This window comes from Salvelinus namaycush, chromosome 37 (genome assembly GCF_016432855.1).
Source record: "Salvelinus namaycush isolate Seneca chromosome 37, SaNama_1.0, whole genome shotgun sequence".
Classification (NCBI taxonomy): Eukaryota; Metazoa; Chordata; class Actinopteri; order Salmoniformes; family Salmonidae; genus Salvelinus; species Salvelinus namaycush.
Window position 1 is genome coordinate 28,510,144 of NC_052343.1, and position 22,909 is coordinate 28,533,052.

At 44.0% G+C, this 22,909-nt stretch overlaps 1 protein-coding gene across 1 annotated transcript; it reads left to right on the forward strand.

Moving 5' to 3' along the window:
• Window positions 1–19,823: 19,823 nt before the first annotated feature.
• Window positions 19,824–22,425, forward strand: LOC120031449 (protein asteroid homolog 1-like). The gene is made up of 4 exons (XM_038977213.1): window positions 19,824–21,152; window positions 21,240–21,453; window positions 21,546–21,717; window positions 21,840–22,425. Exons 1-4 carry the CDS (start codon window positions 19,851–19,853, stop codon window positions 22,246–22,248), a joined length of 2,097 nt encoding a protein of 698 aa, XP_038833141.1. The 5' UTR covers window positions 19,824–19,850; the 3' UTR covers window positions 22,249–22,425.
• The last annotated feature ends 484 nt before the right edge of the window (window positions 22,426–22,909 follow it).

Below are 22,909 nucleotides of genomic sequence, written 5' to 3' on the forward strand. Positions count from 1 at the left end.
CTGTAATACTCCTCCACGTCATCCACTGGGGGTCTCTGACTGCTGTGGCCTGCTCTCCTCCCACCCAGCAGTAGCCCGTACAGTACCTGGCGTACTACAGGGCAACATACTTTAAAAAAAAAGACACCTACCAATGTGATGGACTGTATGAAAATGAAAACTAATATGCCAGTAATCTTTTAGTGGAGGAAAGTATTCTACAAACAGTATCTGGCGTGTGATCACTTATGACACAGTTTCCTGTTGGTCTTATTAAGTAAGGAAACTTTCAGTGATATAGATAAACTTAGTAGACCAGATACAATGCTATTTTACAGTAAACAAATTGACAACAGACCTTCAGTACACTTACAAAGGAGAGTCAACAAGCACAGCACTTACACAAATGACTGATGATTGTCTGAGAGAAATTGATGATTGTGGGGGCTGTTTTGTTGTGCCGTGGCGGAGATCTTTGTGGGCTATACTCGGCCTTGTCTCAGGATGGTAAGTTAGTGGTTGAAGATATCCCTCTAGTGGTGTGGGGGCTGTGCTTTGGCAAAGTGGGTGGGGTTATATCCTACCTGTTTGGCCCCGTCCGGGGGTAATGTCGGATAGGGTCACAGTGTCTGCCGACCCCTCCTGTCTTAGCCTCCAGTATTTATGCTGCAGTAGTTTGTGTCGGGGGCTAGGGTCAGTCTGTTATATCTGGAGTATTTATCCTGTCTTATCCGGTGTCCTGTGTGAATTTAAGTATGCTCTCTCTAATTATTTCTCTCTTTGTCTCTCTCTCGGAGGACCTGAGCCCTAGGACCATGCCTCAGGACTACCTGGCCTGATGACTCCTTGCTGTCCCCAGTCCACCTGGCCGTGCTGCTGCTCCAGTTTCAACTGTTCTGCCTGCGGCTATGGAACCCTGACCTGTTCAGCGGATGTGCTACCTGTCCCAGACCTGCTGTTTTCAACTCTCTAGAGACAGCAGGAGCGGTAGAGATACTCTGAATGATCGGCTACGAAAAGCCAACTGACATTTACTCCTGAGGTGCTGACCTGTTGCACCCTCGACAACCACTGTAATTATTATTATTTGACCCTGCTGGTCATCTATGAACATTTGAACATCTTGGCCATGTTCTGTTATAATCTCCACCTGGCACAGCCAGAAGAGCACTGGCCACCCCTCATAGCCTGGTTTCTTCCTAGGTTCTGGCCCTTCTAGGGAGTTTTTCCTAGCCACTGAGCTTCTACACCTGCATTGCTTGCTGTTTTGGATTTTAGGCTGGGTTTCTGTCCTCCACTTTGTGACATCAGCTGATGTAAGAAGGGCTATATAAATACATTTGATTGATTGATTGATTGACTTCAGTGCGGCTTTTGACATTATCGATCATAGTCTGGTGCTGGAAAAACATATGTGTTATGGCTTTACACCCCCTCCTGGCTCAAAGTGGAGGAGAGATTGACTTCATCACTACTTGTATTTGTGAAAAGTATTGACATGTTGAATGCACCGAGCTGTCTGTTTAAACTACTGGCACACAGCTCCAACACCCATGCATACCCCACAAGACATGCCACCAGACGTCTCTTCACAGTCCAGAATAGACTACGGGAGGCGCACACTACTACGTAGAGCCATGACTACTCTATTCCACATCAAGTAACTAACTGTACATTTTGATTTTAAAAAACAGATAAAAATACATCTTATGAGCAGCGGGGACTGTGAAGCAACACAAACACAGGCTCATACACAAAAACATACATTTTGCTTACTATATTTCACAATGCAGAATTGATCAATTAACAAGCTTGTTTCGATAATCATTTGGGTTAAATATAACTGAATTCCCAGGATTATAAAGACTGGTTCAGTTGATTATGGGTTATTTGAGTATTGAGTCATACCCATTCCAGGTTGACCTTTCTTTATGAACCAGGAAAGGTAGCTAATTCATTGATGTTACTTTGTGAATGAGTTTTTATGGCTAAGGCAACAGAAGTCCTCTACATATAGTACAGTTGTGGCCAAAAGTTTTGAGAATGACACAAATATTAATTTTCACAAAGTCTGCTGCCTCAGTTTGTATGATGACAATTTGCATATACGCCAGAATGTTATGAAGAGTGATCAGATGAATTGCAATTAATTGCCAAGTCCCTCTGCATTGCAAATGAACTGAATCCCCCAAAAAACATTTCCACTGCATTTCAGCCCTGCCACAAAAGGACCAGCTGACATCATGTCAGTGATTCTCTCATTAACACAGGTGTGAGTGTTGACGTGGACAAGGCTGGAGATCACTCTGTCATGCTGATTGAGTTTGAATAACAGACTGGAAGCTTCAAAAGCAGGGTGGTGCTTGGAATCATTGTTCTTCCTCTGTCAACCATGGTTACCTTCAAGGTAACACATGCCGTCATCATTGCTTTGCACAAAAAGGGCTTCACAGGCAAGGATATTGCTGCCAGTAAGATTGCACCTAAATCAACCATTTATCGGATCATCAAGATCTTCAAGAAGAAGTGGTTCAATTGTTGTGAAGAAGGCTTCAGGGCACCCAAGAAAGTCCAGCAAGCTCCAGGACCGTCTCCTAAAGTTGATTCAGCTCCGGGATCGGGGCACCACCAGTACAGAGCTTGCTCAGGAATGGCAGCAGGCAGGTGTGAGTGCATCTGCACGCACAGTGAGGCGAAGACTTTTGCAGGATGGCCTGGTGTCAAGAAGGGCAGCAAAGAAGCCACTTCTCTCCAGGAAAAACATCAGGGACAGACTGATATTCTGCAAAAGGTACAGGGGTTGGACTGCTGAGGACTGGGGTAAAGTCATTTTCTCTGATGAATCCACTTTCCGATTGTTTGGGCCATCCGGAAAAAAGCTTGTCCGGAGAAGACAAGGTGAGCGCTACCATCAGTCCTGTGTCATGCCAACAGTAAAGCATCCTGAGACCACTCATGTGTGGGGTTGCTTCTCAGCCAAGGGAGTGGGCTCACTCACAATTTTGCCTAAGAACACAGCCATGAATAAAGAATTGTACCAACACATCCTCCGAGAGCAACTTCTCCCAACCATCCAGGAACAGTTTGGTGATGAACAATGCCTTTTCCAGCATGATGGAGCACCTTGCCATAAGGCAAAAGTGATAACTAAGTCGCTCGGGGAACAAAACATTGATATTTTGGGTCCATGGCCAGGAAACTCCCCAGACCTTAATCCCATTGAGAACTTGTGGTCAATCCTCAAGAGGCGGGTGGACAAACAAAAACCCACAAATTCTGACAAACTCCAAGCATTGATTATGCAAGAATGGGCTGCCATCAGTCAGGATGTGGCCCAGAAGTTAATTGACAGCATGCCAGGGCGGATTGCAGAGGTCTTGAAAAATAAGGGTCAACTGCAAGTATTGACTCTTTGCATCAACTTCATGTAATTGTCAATAAAAGCCTTTGATACTTATGAAATGCTTGTAATTATACTTCAGTATTCCATAGTAACATCTGACAAAAAATATCTAAAGACACTGAAGGAGCAAACTTTGTGGAAATTAATATTTGTGTCATTCTCAAAACTTTTGGCCACGACTGTACACCTAGCACAGGGCTCTCCAACGCTGTTCCTAGAGAGATACCATCCTGTAGGTTATATATAGTAGCACCTAGCGCAGGGCTCTCCAACGCTGTTCCTAGAGAGATACCATCCTGTAGGTTTTTATATGGTAGCACCTAGCACAGGGCTCTCCAACGCTGTTCCTAGAGAGATACCGTCCTGTAGGTTTTCTATAGTAGCACCTAGCACAGGGCTCTCCAACGCTGTTCCTAGAGAGATACCATCCTGTAGGTTTTATATAGTAGCACCTAGCACAGGGCTCTCCAACGCTGTTCCTAGAGAGATACCGTCCTGTAGGTTTTATATAGTAGCACCTAGCACAGGGCTCTCCAACGCTGTTCCTAGAGAGATACCGTCCTGTAGGTTTTATATAGTAGCACCTAGCACAGGGCTCTCCAACGCTGTTCCTAGAGAGATACCATCCTGTAGGTTATATATAGTAGCACCTAGCGCAGGGCTCTCCAACGCTGTTCCTAGAGAGATACCATCCTGTAGGTTATATATAGTAGCACCTAGCGCAGGGCTCTCCAACGCTGTTCCTAGAGAGATACCATCCTGTAGGTTATATATAGTAGCACCTAGCGCAGGGCTCTCCAACGCTGTTCCTAGAGAGATACCATCCTGTAGGTTATATATAGTAGCACCTAGCGCAGGGCTCTCCAACGCTGTTCCTAGAGAGATACCGTCCTGTAGGTTTTATATAGTAGCACCTAGCACAGGGTTCTCCAACGCTGTTCCTAGAGAGATACCGTCCTGTAGGTTATATATAGTAGCACCTAGCGCAGGGCTCTCCAACGCTGTTCCTAGAGAGATACCGTCCTGTAGGTTTTATATAGTAGCACCTAGCACAGGGCTCTCCAACGCTGTTCCTAGAGAGATACCGTCCTGTAGGTTATATATAGTAGCACCTAGCACAGGGTTCTCCAACGCTGTTCCTAGAGAGATACCATCCTGTAGGTTTTATATAGTAGCACCTAGCACAGGGTTCTCCAACGCTGTTCCTAGAGAGATACCGTCCTGTAGGTTATATATAGTAGCACCTAGCACAGGGCTCTCCAACGCTGTTCCTAGAGAGATACCATCCTGTAGGTTTTTATATAGTAGCACCTAGCGCAGGGCTCTCCAACGCTGTTCCTAGAGAGATACCATCCTGTAGGTTTTTATATAGTAGCACCTAGCGCAGGGCTCTCCAACGCTGTTCCTAGTAAGCCACCATCCTTTAGGGTTTTGCTCCAACCCCAATCTACAGTAGCACACCTGATTTTAATAATTAGATGATTGATAAACTGAATCATGTTAGTTATAACTTGGGTACAAACATGTACATCCTCAGCGATAAGCTACTACCGCATTACTCGTCAAGGAAAATCCATGAGTTCGAACGCGCCCCATTTCCCCATCAATTCGCTGAACATGAAATGAACAGAACCCTCTTCAATAAATGAGGAATACAATATAATTTACATTTCTGAAGATTCACTTCAACGTTTCAATTGCTTAACATGATCACATTATAGAGGTAACCTCTGATCTTTGCATACATGATAAAAGAAGAACCGTAAATCATCTGTGTCTGGTTATTCATATTCTATTTAGATCAAGTGATGGAGTACATGGGACAATCATCACAGGGAGTAATGAATAATACATTTAATTTATTAGAATCCCAATTAACCAATGTCTTATTTTTTATTGAACCTTTATTTAACTAGGCAAGTCAGTTAAGAACAAATTCTTATTTACAATGACGGCCTACCGGGGAACAGTGGGTTAACTGCCTTGTTCAGGGGCAGAACGACAGATTTTTACCTTGTCAGCTCAGCGATTCGATCCAGCACCCTTTCGGTTACTGGCCCAACTCTCTAACCACTAGGAATTAGGAATAAAGTTCCACATAGAAGTGGGTCATTTCTTGAAAGCATTGTTTACTAATGGGGAATACAGTCAGAGGCTATAAAGGTGCTGCAGATGACCGTTCCCCCAGTTCTCTCTTTGCTGAAGCCATGAGTGCACGTTTCAGTGCCCAACAGGTCGTAGATCTGATTTTTTCACATGTCCAGGAGGAACAAGAGAACAATGATTTAGAAGAGGAGGAGGTATCTGAAGAAGAAGCACGATGCATCATCTTCAGATGAAGAAATCCCCCAAGCTAAAATTGAGACATTTTTGTCAAAGAACAGCAAAATAACATGGTCCTTGTCACCATATGACAACCAGGCAAGGATGGCAGCACAAAATGTCATAAGGATGACCCCAGGGCCCACAAGACATGCAGTTGCCCATGCCCAGGACAGCGCCTCAACATTCTACATGTTCATCACACTAGCCATCGAAAAAATCATCCTGGAGATGAGAAATTTGGAGGGTTTCCGTAAATATGGCGACAACTGGAAAAGGATGGATGAGATTGACCTACATAGGGCTGCTAATCTTGTGTATAGGTCCCGAGGCGAGGCTACATGTAGTCTCTGGGATGCAGAGAGTGGAAGGGCGATTTTCCGTGCCACCATGCCACTGAAAGTCTTTCACACTTTCTCAAGAATGCTACGATTTGATAACCGTGAGTCAAGACCTGCAAGACATGTGAGAGACAAACTGGCGGCCATAAGAGAGTTCTGGGAGAAGTGGGTGGAGCGTCTACCATACTGTACCTCTACAACCCTGGGCCTGAAGTAACAGTGGATGACAACTGGTTCCATTCAGAGGTACATTTTTATTTTCATATCTGTAATGTAAGTGATTTTCACTGTTAATTTTATTATGTATTGCTGTAATGTCATTGATTTATGTAATTGTTTTCTGTGACACTGATACTAATTACTGATAGTAATCTCTTTTGTCAAAAGGTCGCTGTCCTTTCCGGCAGTATATGCCCAGCAAGCCAGCAAAGTATGGCATCAAGATATGGGTGGCCTGTGACACACAATCCAGCTACGCTTGGAAGATGCAAGTCTACACAGGGAAGCTGACCAGTGGAGGCCCGGAGAAGAACCAGGGGATACGGGTTGTGCTTGATGTGACAGATGGACTGAGGGGGCACAATGTCACGTGACAATTTCTTCACCTCTTATGAACTCAGCCAGCAGCTCCTGAAGAGGAAGATCACCATGGTTGGCACAGTTAGAAAGAACAAGCCTGAGCTCCCCCCTGCACTCATCGTAACAAGAGGGAGAGAGGCCTTCTCATCAAAGTTTGCCTTCACCCCCACCACCACTCTAGTTTCTTAACTCCCAAAGAACAAGAATGCGGTCCTCCTGAGCACACTGCACAAAACGGCTGAGATCAGTGATCGTGAGGACAGGAAGCCAGTCATCATCCTGGACAACAACCACAACAAAGGAGTGGACAACCTGGACAAGGTGATTGGAACTTACAGCTGCAGGAGGATGACTGCCCGCTGGCCCCTGGTCATCTTCCATAACATCATTGATGTGTCCTCAAAAAATGCCTTTGTGATATAGAACAAGATCAACCCTATCTGGATGCCTGATAAGCGGAACAAGAGGAGAGTGTTCCTGGAGCAGCTGGGAAAGGCACATGTAACCCCACACATTCAAAGAAGGGAGCGCCTCCCCTGCACAGCAGCCTCTGTAGCGCTTGTGAAAGCTGTTCAGGGGGCTGAATCTTGTCCTGATCCACCGGAGGCTGCAGCTGGGGCAGGCAAGAGGAGGAGATGCCAATTCTGCCCCCCAAAGGAGGACTGTAAAATAAATACTATGTGCTGCACATGTGAGAAATACATCTGCAAGTCCATGCACACACACTTGCATACTGTCCTACATGTGCTAATTAGAGTTGATTGATTTATGTTCTTCACGTTTTTGTTTTGTATCTATTATCTTATTATTATTTATTGTTGTTGTTTATACCTTGTGGGTGGGGGAAATGGTTAAAAAAATGTGAGAAGACTATTATTTTGTAGTTGATTTCCTCATTGTACAGTATATAAGAATATATCACTGTTGCCAAAAAAGTTCAATTGTTTCCCTTCAATAAAATGCATTCCAAACTACTTTCTGCACATTTCTGCTACTGGTGTGCTATCTCTTGCAAAAAAATATGTTTACACCTATGCAGTACCTTTAGCAATAATAAACATCTACTTTAGTAAAGAAAACAATTATGACAGGTGTGTTGTAATAAAAACGAGTGGTGTGCACTGATTTGTTTTTATTTATTCTTTTATTTCACCTTTATTTAACCAGGTAGGCCAGTTGAGGACAAGTTCTCATTGACAACTGCGACCTGGCCAAGATAAAGCAAAGCAGTGCGACAGAAACAACACAGAGTTACACATAAACAAACGTACAGTCAATAACACAATAGAAAAAAAGAAAGTCTATATATAGTGTGTACAAATGGCATGAGGAGGTAAGGCAATAAATAGGCCATAGTGGCAAAGTAATTACAATTTAGCAGATTAACACTGGAGTGATAGATGAGCAGATGATGGTGTGTAAGTAGTGATACTGGTGTGCAAAAGAGCAGAAAAGTAAATAAAAACAATATTGGGATGAGGTAGGTAGATTGGGTGGGCTATTTACAGCTGCAGAGATCAGTTAGCTGCTCAGATAGCTGATGTTTAAAGTTAGTGAGGGAAATGTAAGTCTCCAGCTTCAGCGATTTTTGCAATTCGTTCCAGTCACTGGCAGCAGAGAACTGGAAGGCGGCCAAACGAGGTGTTGGCTTTGGGGATGACCAGTGAGATATACCTGCTGGAGCGCGTGCTACGGGTGGGTGTTGTCGTGACCAGTGAGCTGAGATAAGGCGGAGCTTTACCTAGCATAGACTTATAGATGACCTGGAGCCAGTGGGTCTGGCGACGAATATGTAGCGAGGGCCAGCTGACTAGAGCATACAGGTCGCAGTGGTGGGTGGTATAAGGCACGTTGGTAACAAAACGGATGGCACTATGATAGACTGCATCCAATTTGCTGAGTAGAGTATTGGAAGCTATTTTGTAGATGACATCGCCGAAGTCGAGGATCAGTAGGATAGTCAGTTTTACTAGGGTAAGTTTGGCGGAGTGAGTGAAGGAGGCTTTGTTGCGAAATAGAAATCCGATTCTAGATTTGATTTTGGATTGGAGATGTTTGATATGAGTCTGGATGGAGAGTTTACAGTCTAGCCAGACACCTAGGTATTTGTAGTGTCCACGTATTGTAGGTCAGAACCGTCCAGAGTAGTGATGCTAGTCGGGCGGGCAGGTGCGGGCAGCGAACGGTTGAAAAGCATGCATTTGGTTTTACTAGCGTTTAAGAGCAGTTGGCGGCCACAGAAGGAGTGTTGTATGGCATTGAAGCTCGTTTGGAGGTTAGTTAACACAGTGTCCAAAGAAGGGCCAGATGTATACAGAATGCTGTCGTCTGCGTAGAGGTGGATCAGGGAATCACCCGCAGCAAGAGCGACATCGTTGATATATACAGAGAAAAGAGTCGGCCCGAGAATTGAACCCTGTGGCACCCCCATAGAGACTGCCAGAGGTCCGGACAACAGGCCCTCCGATTTGACACACTGAACTCTGTCTGCGAAGTAGTTGGCAAACCAGGTGAGGCAGTCATTTGAGAAACCAAGGCTATTGAGTCTGCCGATAAGAATTCGGTGATTGACAGAGTCGAAAGCCTTGGCCAGGTCGATGAAGACGGCTGCACAGTACTGTCTTTTATCGATGGCGGTTATGATATCGTTTAGTACCTTGAGCGTGGCTGAGGTGCACCCGCGACCAGCTCGGAAACCGGATTGCACAGCGGAGAAGGTACGGTGGGATTCGAAATGGTCAGTGATCTGTTAATTAACTTGGCTTTCAAAAACTTTAGAAAGGCAGGGCAGGATGGATATTGGTCTGTAACAGTTTTAGTCTAGAGTGTCACCCCCTTTGAAGAGGGGGATGACCGTGGCAGCTTTCCAATCTTTAGGGATCTCGGACGAAACGAAAGAGAGGTTGAACAGACTGGTAATAGGGGTTGCAACAATGGTGGCAGATCATTTTAGAAAGAGAGGGTCCAGATTGTCTAGCTCAGCTGATTTGTACGGGTCCAGGTTTTGCAGCTCTTTCAGAACATCTGCGATCTGGATTTGGGTGAAGGAGAAGCTGGCGAGGCTCGGGCAAGTAGCTGCGAGGGGTGCAGAGCTGTTGGCCGGGGTTGGGGTAGCCAGGAGGAAAGCATGGCCAGCCGTAGAGAAAGGCTTATTGAAATTTTCGATTATCATGGATTTATCGGTGGTGACCGTGTCGCCTAGCCTCAGTGCAGTGGGCAGCTGGGAGGAGGTGCTCTTGTTCTCCATGGACTTTACAGTGTCCCAAAACTTTTGGAGTTAGAGCTACAGGATGCAAATTTCTGTTTGAAAAAGCTAGCCTTTGCTTTCCTGACTGAGTATGTGTATTGGTTCCTAACATCCCTGAACAGTTGCATATCCCCGGGACTTGTCGATGCTATTGTAGTCCGCCACAGGATGTTTTTGTGCTGGTCGAGGGCAGTCAGGCCTGGAGTGAACCGAGGACTATATCTGTTCTTAGTTCTACATTTTTTGAAAGGGGCATGCTTATTTAAGATGGTGAGGAAATTGCTTTTAAAGAACGACCAGGCATCCTCAACTGACGGGATGAGGTCAATATCCTTCCAGGATACCTGGGCCAGGTCGATTAGAAAGGCATGCTTGCAGAAGTGTTTTAGGGAGCGTTTGACAGTGATGAGGGGTGGTCGTTTGACAGCGGACCCATAGCGGATGCAGGCAATGAGGCAGTGATCGCTGAGATCCTGATTGAAAACAGCAGAGGTGTATTTGGAGGGCAAGTTGGTCAGGATAATATCTATGAGGGTGCCTATGTTTATGGATTTAGGGTTGTACCTGGTGGTTTCCTTGATAATTTGTGTGAGATTGAGGGCATCTAGCTTAGATTGTAGAACTGCTGGGGTGTTAAGCATATCCCAGTTTAGGTCACCTAACAGAACGAACTCTGAAGATAGATGGGGGGCAATCAATTCACATATGGTGTCCAGGGCACAGCTGGGAGCTGAGGGGGGTCTATAACAGGCGGCAACAGTGAGAGACTTATTTATGGAGAGATACATTTTTAAAATTAGAAGCTTGAACTGTTTGGGCATAGACCTGGAAAGTATGACAGAACTTTGCAAGCTATCGCTCCAGTAGATTGCAACTCCTCCCCATTTGGCAGTTCTGTCTTGACGGAAAATGTTGTAGTTGGGTATGGAAATCTCCGAATTTTTGGTGGCCTTCCTAAGCCAGGATTCAGACATGACAAGGACATCAGGGTAAAACAAACTTAGGGAGAAGGCTTCTGATGTTAACATGCATGAAACCAAGGCTTTTTCGATTACAGAAGTCAACAAATGAGAGTGCCTGGGGACACGCAGGGCCTGGGTCAGCCTCCACATCACCCGAGGAACAGAGGAGGAGTAGGATGAGGGTACGGCTAAAGGCTAGAAAAACTGGTCGTCTAGTGCGTTGGGGACAGAGAATAAAGGGAGCAGATTTCTGGCCGTGGTAGAATAGATTCAGGGCATAATGTGCAGACAGGGGTATGGTGGGGTGCGGGTACAGTGGAGGTAAGCCAAGGCACTAAGTGATGATAAGAGAGGTTGCATCTCTGGACATGCTGGTTATACTGGGTGAGGACACTGCATGTGTGGGAGGTGGGACAAAGGAGGTATCTAAGGCATATACAGTGGGACTAGGGGCTCCGCAGTAAACTAAAACAATGATAATTATCCTAAACAACAGTATACAAGGCATATTGACATTGAGAGTCATAAAGCAAGGCATAAAGCAATCACAGGTGTTGAGTCAACAACAACAGGTAAAATGGCGATGACTGGGCAGAGAGGGTTGGTTAACTACACACAGGGCCTGAGTTCGGGGCTAGGGCCGACAGATAAACAAAGGTAAACAAAGTGGAGTACCGTGATAAATGAACAGTCCAGCAGGCATCAGCTATGTAGCCAAGTGATCATAGGATCCCGTGAACAGCAATAGATGAAACAGGGAAGCCGCTAGGTAGTCGTTACTACGCTAGCACGCGGGAGACATGGCGTTTAAAGTTAGCAGTCCGGGGTAAGTAGAAGCGTCTGCTCCGTCGTCCGGCAAAGGCCGGTTGAAGGCACAGCTGATGGAATTACGTCTACGGACCAGTCGTGGTGGTACGGCGGGGGCGCCGAAGGGACTGGGCCAGATGGCGAAAGAGGTATTGTAGTTGTGGTAATTTCGTTTGCTAGCCAGGAGATGCGCAGGGCTAGCTTCGGGGCTGGGTCACTCAGTGGCAGCTAGCTAGCTGTGATGATCAATGGTCCAGGGTTTACGGCAGTAATCTGGCTTTGTAGAGGAGAAAAACAGTCCGAGGCTGGCAGGTATTATCCAGGCTAAAAAAAAGGCTGGTCCCTGAGCAGAGGTAAAGGCCGCTAGCAGTGGCTAACAATGACTAAATAGCTAGTAATTTAGCTAATTAGCTGGCTACCTTCTGATGAAAGTTTTTGGCTATAAGGTCAAAAAAAATAGCGGATCCGTGTCACATTGAGTGAGGCGGGTTACCGGAAGGTATATTTAATTTAAAGATGGAAAAAGAGATTGAAAAATAAATTGGAATATATACAAAAAAGACCAAAAATACAAAAAGTAAACGAGAGGATAACAAACCACGTCTGCACTGCTACGCCATCTTGGATTAATCTGAGATTAAACGTAGTCTTTCTGCATTGTGAAGAGGGAAAACCCAGATATTCATTACTGTATATATATATGTGATAACCTTTGTATGCTTGCAATGCGTAATGATGGAAAAGTACTGGGTAATGGAGATGTACTGCTTCAGTTCTCAGGCTGAGAACTGCTTGCACCTGCAGATAGTCACGCAGCCTCAAGGCCAAGATAGTAGGGCGAGAAACCACAGTCTAGACATGTTTTTCTCATTTTAGATGCTTTGTATCTAATCCAATGCAACAATGATAATTAGGGCTAGGCCCCTTTTTTCTCAATTTCCGCCTGAATGACGTGCCCAAAGTAAACTGCCTGTAGCTCAGGCCCTGAAGCCAGGATATGCATATAATTGGTACCATTGGAAAGGAAACACTCTGAAGTTAATGTAGGAGATAATGTAGGAGATCGGTTAATGTAGGAGAATATAACACAACAGATATGGTAGGAGAAAATCCAAAGAAGAACCAACCAGATTTTTTTGAGAGAGAGAACATCCTCTTAGAAATGCAAGAGAAAGGTCATATTGTAAAATATGGATGCAATTCCTATGGCTTCCACAGCAGTCTATGTTCAAGGTTTCAGGCTTGTAACTTCAAAAACGAATAAGAAATAACAGTTTTTGTAAGAGGACACAGTCTTGGAAATCCGTGTTTCTGCGCGCCATGACGAAGTTGCGCACCTGCTAAAATTGGTAACCTATTGAACATACTTCTTTCCCAAAATAAATATTATAGTTTGATTACATTTTAGGGTGTCTGAGGAGTAAATAAAAATGTATTTTGACTTGTTGAAACAAAGTTCAGGGGTAGATTTTCGGATTCCTTTCTCTGCAAGTTGAACGAGTGGATTACTCAAATTGATGGCGCCAACTAAACAGACTTTTTGGCATATAAAAAAGCTGGGACCCTTTGGATGACAAATCAGAGGAAAATTTTCAAAAAGTAAGTGAATATTTAATCTTTATATGTGAATATATGAAACCTGTGCCAATGGAAAAATATTTTGATGTGGGACGCCGTCCTCAAACAATCGCATGGCATGTTTTCACTGTAATAGCTACTGTAAATCGGACAGTGCAGTTAGATTAACAAGAATTTATTTGAATTTATTTGAATTGCACGCCCTCCAGTTTCACCGGAAGTTGTCCCGCTAGCGGGACACCTATCCTTTTAAGGTATGATTGACGATTGGTTGTCCACACCAACTAAGTATAAAGAGTGTTGTCTCCTGTTTCGCCACACAGATCTTTACTATAGACTACTGAGGTATTCTGTATGTGAATCTCTTTCTGCAATTGCATTTTATTACTAAATAGTTTTATACCAAGGTTCCTGTGTCTGTGTCATCTATCTGGAAGATGGATTATTGGATTATAAGAAACTTACATCACCCCATGCAAAGGACCACCCAACAATGTTAAGACTACACAAGTGTCGTGTCTTTGGCTATGCCAGATTAATTGCTATGACATGCTATTCTATAAAATAATTTCTCCGTAATTAATATTACCTGATTGAACTAATCATGTAAATATAATTAACTAGAGAGGGACACCACGAAAGAATATTTATAGAGCTGTTATCTTCCGAATAAACTCTTAAAGATTTAGTAATATTTTACATCCATAGCAGTCACATTAATTGTCATTTTATTCAGTCTCATCTGAAAGTGGTAAATCCTTGGTTATCTGCAAGAATCCTGGCTAACAAGTTGAATCAGAAATACAAAATTGGGTTTAATTATTTATTTACTAAATACCTAACTAATTACACAGAATCACACATACACAATTAAATCATAACTTGATCACAAATTGCCGTCATAAAGAAAAACGTCCCTAGCGGGCGGAATAGATATGACAGCTTGTTACACAATGGGAAGGGGCTGAGTTTTAGTGAAAGGGCGGGAGACTGGGACAGGGCCGAAGCTGTGCTATCGTAAATACAGTATCTTATGCATTCTAAATTACCACCCATTTAGAAAAGGAAAATGCAATAAATATTTACTCTGAGCTGCGCTTCAGTAGGTTGGTGGTAGATGGAAGACCGTCTCGCCAACCCGAGTCCTCTGTCCTTTGAAGAATGTCTCTGGTGGTCACTGGATACGTTGGAGTAACGCCGTGTGTAGTAGACGGGATACTCTGACTGTCCTTCCTAACCTGCGTTTGTAGCAGCTGTTGCCAACTCAACGGCTAGGAGGTATCACTTCTGTAGTGAATACGAGTTCAAAGTTCATACCATTTACAACCAAAGTCCATGCTGATGTTGGCTTAGTTCTGTAGTTATTATCTGAACCATTCTGACATCGGATCGTCATCCTAAATGTACCCAGAACAGGAAGTTATATTTTTGTCAATGGCTTTTATAGTGGAGGGAGAGGGGTGTGTCTGAAAAGTTTATAACCCATGTCTCTTCACAGGGGCGGGCCCCTGGTTGAGCAGAAGCCAAACTTATGAAAACCCAAATCTCTCATTTGGAAGCTAAAATGACATTTCATCTCTTCACAAATAATTTCATATTCAAACATTTGAATTAAACAACAATTCCATGTGAATCCGATACCTCTGACGTTTAGACTTTCCACAGTAGAGTTTATGTCATTCTATCATTGATGAGAATGTGTCAGAGGGCAACCGAACTGACATAATATACCTTAAGTACCACCGCATATGTTCAGTTGGTCGGATTACCAGAATATAGTTCATTTCCCCCCACTTCTGATGTTCCCAGAATCTCTATGTTAACCAAGGGGTTTTCTTATGTCACATCAGTTATAGTAGGGAGAGGGAAAAAGGGGGAAAGAGGTATTTATGACTGTCATAAACCTACCCCCAGGCCAACGTCATGACACAAGGGTACTACACAAGGGTTAAGACATGGGCTCGAATCTAGGATGTGCCTTTAGATTTAAAGAAAATTAACTACTAAGGAAGATCTTTTTCACTTCTCTCATTGATTTCTAAAACCCCAAACCCCAACCTAGTTTACTAAATTCACTCTGGCTATCTACTCTGATTCCAGAGAAAGCTTGTCTGAATGTGCCAGAGCGCAGAATAACTGAGGAATTTACGAACGTGCAACACCCGTTGAATATGACCAGTGTCAGTCAACGTCGGCAAAAAAGGTAATTCAATTGTTGCCAGCAACACAGTTACAGTGGTTCCCAAACTTTTTATAGTCCCGTAGCCCTTCAAACATTCAACCTCCAGCTGCGTACCCCCTCTAGCACCAGGGTCAGTGCATTCTCAAATGTTGTTTTTTGCCATCATTGTAAGCCTGCCACACACACACTATACGATACGTTTATTAAACATAAGAACAAGTGCGAGTTTGTCACAGCCCGGCTCGTGGGAAGTGACAAAGAGCTCTAATAGGACCAGGGCACAAATAATAACACTAATCAATAATTTTGCTCTTTACTTCTAAAGAAAGACATCTTACATATCAAACCTTATTTGTTCATCAAAAACTGTGAATAACTCACCACAGGTTAATGAGAAGGGTGTGCTTGAAAAGATGCACATAACTCTGCAATGTTGGGTTGTATTGGAGAGAGTCTCAGTCTTTTTCCATACACAGTCTGTGACTGTATTTAGTTTTCATGCTAGTGAGGGCCGAGAATCCACTCTCACATAGGTACGTGGTTGCGAAGGGCATCAGTGTCTTAACAGCGCGATTTGCCAAGGCAGGATTTTCTGAGCGCAGTGGCTTCTGATTAAATACAATTTTCACAGAACCGCTTGTTGCAATTTCGATGAGACTCTCTTGTTCATATATCGGTAAGTGGACTGTAGGCAGGGCATGAAAGGGATAACAAATCCAGTTGTTTGTCATCCGTTTCAGGAAAGTACCTGCGTAATTGCACACCCAACTCACTCAGGTGCTTCGCTATATCACATTTGATATCGTCCGTAAGCTTGAGTTCATTTACACACAAAAAAAACATACAATGATGGAAAGACCTGTGTGTTGTCCTTGTTAATGCAAACAGAGAAGAGCTCTTCTTAATCATAGCCTCAATTTTGTCCCACACATTGAATATAGTTGCGGAGAGTCCCTGTAATCCTAGATTCAGATCATTCAGGCGAGAAAAAACATCACCCAGATAGGCCAGTCGTGTGAGAAACTCGTCATCATGCAAGCGGTCAGACAAGTGAAAATTGTGGTCAGTAAAGAAAACTTTAAGCTCATCTCTCAATTTAAAAAAAAAACGTGTCAATAATTTGCTTGATAACCAGCGCACTTCTATATGTTGTAAAAGCGTTACATGGTCGCTGCCCATATCTTTGCATAGCACAGAAAATACATGAAAGTTCAGGGGCCTTGCTTTAACAAAGTTAACCATTTTCACTGTAGTGTCCAAAACGTCTTTCAAGCTGTCAGGCATTCCCTTGGCAGCAAGAGCCTCTCGGTGGATGCTGCAGTGTACCCAAGTGGCATCGTGAGAAACTGCTTGCACATGCATTACCATTCAACTATGTCTCCCTGTCATGGTTTTTGCGCCATCAGTACAGATACCAACACATCTTGACCACCAAAGTCCATTTGGTCACAAAGCTGTCCAGTACTTTAAAAATATCCTCTCCTGTTGTCCTGGTTTCCTGAAGCGGATGTCTTCCTTAATTGAAACGGACATATAACCAGGATCTGTGCCAGGCCCGCCACGTCTGTTGACTCATCCAGCCGTAATGCATAGATTTCACTGGCTTGTATGCGAAGCAGTAATTGTTTCAAAACATCTCTTGTCATGTCACTGATGCATCGTGAAACAGTGTTGTTTGATGAAGGCATTGTCTGTATAGTTTTGGGGGCCTTTCGCCCCCCAGTATTGTCCCAGCCATATCTGCGGCAGCAGGAAGAATGAAGTCCTCCACAATAGTATGGGGCTAGCCTGTCCTAGCCAATCGGTAGCTCACCATATAAGACGCTTCTAGCCCCTTCTCAATGGTATCTGTTGCTTTTATACATGTCTTACTACTCGAAAGTCGTCTTAATTCTTGATCAAAAAACTCCCGTGGCTTATGTCTGCACAAGAGTGAAGGTTTCATAGAGTTGTGAGATAGTACTTTTGCACATATAAACACACTGTGGCTGAGGAAAGGCACTACTCCCAATATACACTACCGTTCAAAAGTTTGGGGTCACTTAGAAGTGTCCTTGTTTTCCATGAAAACAAACATGAAATGAGTTGCAAAATGAATAGGAAATATAGTCAAGATGTTGATAAGGTTATAAATAATGATTTTTAATTGAAATAATAATTGTGTCCTTCAAACTTTGCTTTCGTCAAAGAATCCTCCATTTGCAGCAATTACAGCCTTGCAGACCTTTGGCATTCTAGTTGTCAATTTGTAGAGGTAATCTGATGAGATTTCACCACATGCTTCCTGAAGCACCTCCCACAAGTTTGATTGGCTTGATGGGCACTTCTTACGTACCATACGGTCAAGCTGTTCCCACAACAGCTCAATAGGGTTGAGATCCAGTGACTGTGCTGGCCACTCCATTATAGACAGAATACCAGCTGACTGCCTTTTCCCTAAATAGATCTTGCATAGTTTGGAGCTGTGCTTTGGGTCATTGTCCTGTTGTATGAGGAAATTGGCTTTAATTAAGCGCTGTCCACAGGGTATGGCATGGCGTTGCAAAATGGAGTGATAGCCTTCCTTCTTCAAGATCCCTTTTACCCTGTACGAATCTCCCACTTTACCACTACCAAAGCACCCCCAGACCATCACATTGCCTCCACCACGCTTGACAGATGGCGTCAAGCACTCCTCCAGCATCTTTCCATTTTTTCTGCGTCTCACGAATATTCTTCTTTGTGATCCGAACACCTCAAACTTAGATTTGTCTGTCCATAACACTTTTTTCCAATCTTCCTCTGTCCAGTGTCTGTTCTTTTGCCCATCTTTTCTTTCTATTGGCCAGTCTGAGATATGGCTTTTTTTGTTGCACCTCTGCCTAGAAGGCCAGCATCCCGGAGTCACCTCTTCACTGTTGACGTTGAGACTGGTGTTTTGCGGGTACTATTTAATGAAGCTGCCAGTTGAGGACTTGTGTTGCATCTGTTTCTCAAACTAGACACTCTAATGTACTTGTCCTCTTGCTCAGTTGTGCACCGGGGCCTCCCACTCCTCTTTCTAGTCTGGTTAGAGACAGTTTGCACTGTTCTGTGAAAGGAGTAGTACACAGCGTTGTACGAGATCTTCAGTTTCTTGGCAATTTCTCACATGGAATAGCCTTTATTTCTCAGAACAAGAATAGACTGACGAGTTTCAGAAAAAAGTTATTTGTTTCTGGACATTTTGAGCCTGTAATCGAACACACAAATGAAGATGCTCCAGATACTCAACCAGCCTAAGGCAAGTTTTATTGCTTCTTTAATCAGAACAACAGTTTTCTGCTGTGCTAACATAATTGCAAAGGGGTTTTCTAATGATCAATTAGCCTTTTAAAATTATAAACTTGGATTAGCTAACACAACGTTTTTACTGGGAAGGAACACCTTTATGTTCAAGACCGCTCTAACCTTCAAACTCTGGCATCATTACATTATCACCACAAGATGGCAGTGTTGTTCAGCTTCTCAAGAGAGCTCAAGCAGAACATTCAATGAACTCCTTTCTCCAGCAATAACATTCATTAATTACATTCATTTGAAAATAATAAGGTTAGGCTATAATACATTTTCTATAAAAATCAAACATCAAAATGACCAGTGCAATCATGTACAGGCTACACTTTATTTTCTTATAAATGAGACAAAATATTGAAATAGTCATAAAAAAATTCCACCTAAGTCAGAAAATTCTCAGCCTTAACCTTTGAACTTAGAAACTGCCTCACAACCTTTCTCCCAGAAATTGAGTTATAACACAATAACAGAAAAGTTAGAAATGTAGACTTTTTGTGCACTCAGCCGCAGATGGGGACTGTCCTGTGTTGTTAACAGGTTTGTCCAAAGGCCTCTTTCACACCCAGATCACATCTCATTCCTGCCCTGCCAGCGCCCCCTTACAACAACTCTGGCCTTTTCCTGGCTCTCTGGATCGACCAGATCCGCGCAAACCCAGCACACCCGAATCAATTCTCAGAAGACAGTCAGGCCCTGGCTATAAATCTGCATTTTCACATTAGGATTTTTTTGTGGGGGCAGGAGAATTGACAAGGAGTCAACTTGATTTAACTCTGATCGCTGATATTACTAGAATTTTTACATGGCAAACAATGAAAAATATTTTTCATGCCATAAGAGGTTCAAATTAAGCACTGATTCAAATGCATAAAATAAGCGCTGAACATAATTTTACCATAGTTGCAAAAAACATCTAAACACATTCTTACCTGTATGACTGTCATATAAAGTCCCATAAACTAGTCTATGTCTACTGTGACCAGACACAATATGGGAGTGACAGATGTGAGGTTGGGAAAGTGAAACTTAAGGAAATGGAAACATCTATTGAAATGATGCTAGCCTCACTCAGCCAGTCCCATGACTTCTGAAACTCTTCACTAAGAAAGACATCACATCCCAGACAGAGCACACCATGGGCGTCCAGGGATTGACCAGCTTCATGGAGGAGAATGGAAACATTTTAAAAGATGTTCACCTCAGAAACAGCAAGCTGATCATAGATGGTAGTAATCTGTTCAATTTGCTTTATTTTAACTCACGTTTGGATCAGAGTCATGGAGGGGATTATGATGCTTTTGAGGACCAGGTCTGCAAGTTCTTTAAGGCTCTGAGAGACTGCGACATTGACCCTTTTGTGATTGTAGATGGGGGCTCCGACTACACCGACAAGAAGTTTGAAACTCTCAAAAACCGAGCTCAATCAAGGATCAAGACTGCCAACGACTTGTCCATGGGGCTTCATGGGAGCGGTGGTGTACTACCAACCCTCATCAAACATGTCTTCAAACAGATCCTCATCAGCCTGAATGTGCAGTTCGCAAAGTGCATTTGTGAGGCAGACCAAGAAATAGCTTCCCTGGCTCGAAGTTGGAACTGTCCAGTGCTGTCCAATGACAGTGACTTTTATATCTTTGACATCCAGGCAGGATTTCTGCCCACATCCCATTTTCACTGGCAGAAAGTGTCTATGGACCGCAGGAGCTCACAAAGACACATCCCCTGCAAGCACTACACCACAACAAGCTTCTGCAGACACTTCAACATCAACAGAGAGGTTCTCCCAGTCTTTGCCTCCGTGGCAGGAAATGACTACGTCAAGTTGCATAACATGGGTGTTTCCCTCAGGTGGGAAGAATACTCGTCAATTGTTGGAAGGTTTGCCCGCTTCGACGGCTTGCTGAATTGGCTGACCCACTTCCAGGGGCAGGAGGAGGCCTTGGACTCCGTGCTCAGGCTCATCAGTCATAGTAACAACAGACAGAAAACGGATGCTGCCCTCCAGGGCCTCTCCCTGGGCATAGAAGAGTACCATCTTCCCCCTAGTTGCCTGGAGCGGTTCTTCAATGATGGAGTGGGACCAGGCCTCGGCCGTCTCCCAGAGCCTCTGAGGGTCCTTCCAGACTGGACCCTGCTGCCGTTGATGAAAGGTAGACTTCCCTCCTGCATGGTAGACGTGCTGCTGCTGGGGAGGGTGATGCACGGTGCCCAGGTGGAAGATCCCCGCTTGCCATGTGGGAACAACACCTCTCGACCAGTACGACAGGTACTCTACGGGCTGCTGCTGAGTGGGAGGAGGGCAGACCACAGCAGTCAGAGACCCCCAGTGGATGACGTGGAGGAGTATTACAGGGAAGGCAAGAGCCTGACCAGCTGCATGGTTGAAGCCGTCCTGCCCAAGGCTGCAGAACAGATGCAGCTAGACACTCTGGATCAGGTATGTACACGTGTATGATATATTATACAGTATATTAAAACATACTACTGTTGATTCTCAAATTGATTCTCATTCTCTGTTCCTTAGGCTCCAAGGTCAGTACAGCTTGAGGTGTTTTTGGAGACCCTTGGTGTGTCCCAGTCCACTTTGAGCGGTGTCCCCCCTCATCTGCGTCTTCCTGTGGCTGTCACCTGCTACTGGCTGAGGCACGCCCATCCCCCCCCAGAACTGCCTGTCCTGCAGGCCCTGCTACTAGGATTGGTGTACGGAGAGCTCTGCAGACAGAGAAAGAGCCAAAGAGGTATGACCCAGAGCATGAACGAGAAAACACACCATTTAGAACTGATGAATATTGAAGTGTAGCCACTGACTCCTCCCTTTTTTGTGTAACAGGGTTTATGGAGGGGCCAGTGTTGGAGAGGCTGAGAGGGCTGATTCAGAGAGGTAGAAGGAGCCTAGACCTGGGTGTGGCCCACGCCTACAGCCAGTGGCAGTGCTGCCTGAAAGAAAGCCTTGACCTGAACCAACTGCTGTGCTTCCCTCTAGCCGAGCCTCAGTGTGCCTGGTAAGGTGTCCCTTCCTAAATCAACCCTAACCTCTAGACCAGTGTTATTCATTCACATTGTATTTTAGCCCGGCAGAAACAGAGCTAATTCAACGATCTTTTGTTTCCCGTGTGGTGTCTAGGCTGTACAAGGGCACTCTGGTGCACCAGCTTGTGACCAAACTGAGAGGGGGGTTAACCCCGGATTCTCTCCTGATTGGAGGCCCTTGCTCTGGGCAGCTGTATAGGGCCATGCTGGGAGCCATACTCAACTCCCATGATGCTGCTGTCATCCCCTTGGTGTCTGGGCAGCAGAGGGCCACACCTCCATCCTTGACACAGCCACTGGACGACCTGACGGCCCATCTACACATTCTGGCTCTGGAATATGATGATGATGATGGTGCTGGAGGTGGGAGCAAGGCCAAGTCAGAGGACGATCTGGGTTGGACTTTGGTCTCAGTGCGGACCCGGCACAAGAGCAAGGACAGATTCAACCGAGCTAGGAATCCAGAATTCTCCCGGAAGCAGGAGCGGATCGGCTGGGAATAGAGAGGGACCATTATATAACTGTTTAGTTATAGAGACTTTCTGCTCAACTCTTTAATCTTTCTATTGTTCTTATGTGTACCTTTTATGACTTAATTTACATTTTATTAGCATGAAGTATAATATAAGTTATGATAAGTTTCACTTTGTTTTATTTTGGTCTTTGAAAATAGCTATTTAAATCCCATGTATTGTTACTATGACATTACTGCTGCTCTGGAAATATTTTGTCATAATTTTATCAATAAAATGAAAAATAACATTTAAACCAGCTGTTCTTGAGAATTATTGGTTATACACACTAAAGTCTCTCTCTGCTTTGGTAGTATATTTTATATGGAAATCTTAAACTGAACAAATCTTAGATATTGTAGTTTTTACCTTATTCTTAGCAAAATTGCGTTACGTAAGTGACGCTGAAAATGTATGACACTCAAATCAGTTAGCAGACACTTAAAATAATTACAAAACATGTAGGTAAAACTTTAATTTAAGGGTCCATAATAAACCATTGATAAGGCATTTACAAACAGTTTGTGTGGTGTTCAGCAGTGCAGCTCTCTAGGCCCTCTACTCTTTCCTATGATCTTTTTACTTCTTATGGATCAGTGGGACGCTAGCGTAAATTACTATAAATATTTAACTTTCATGAAATCACAAGTGC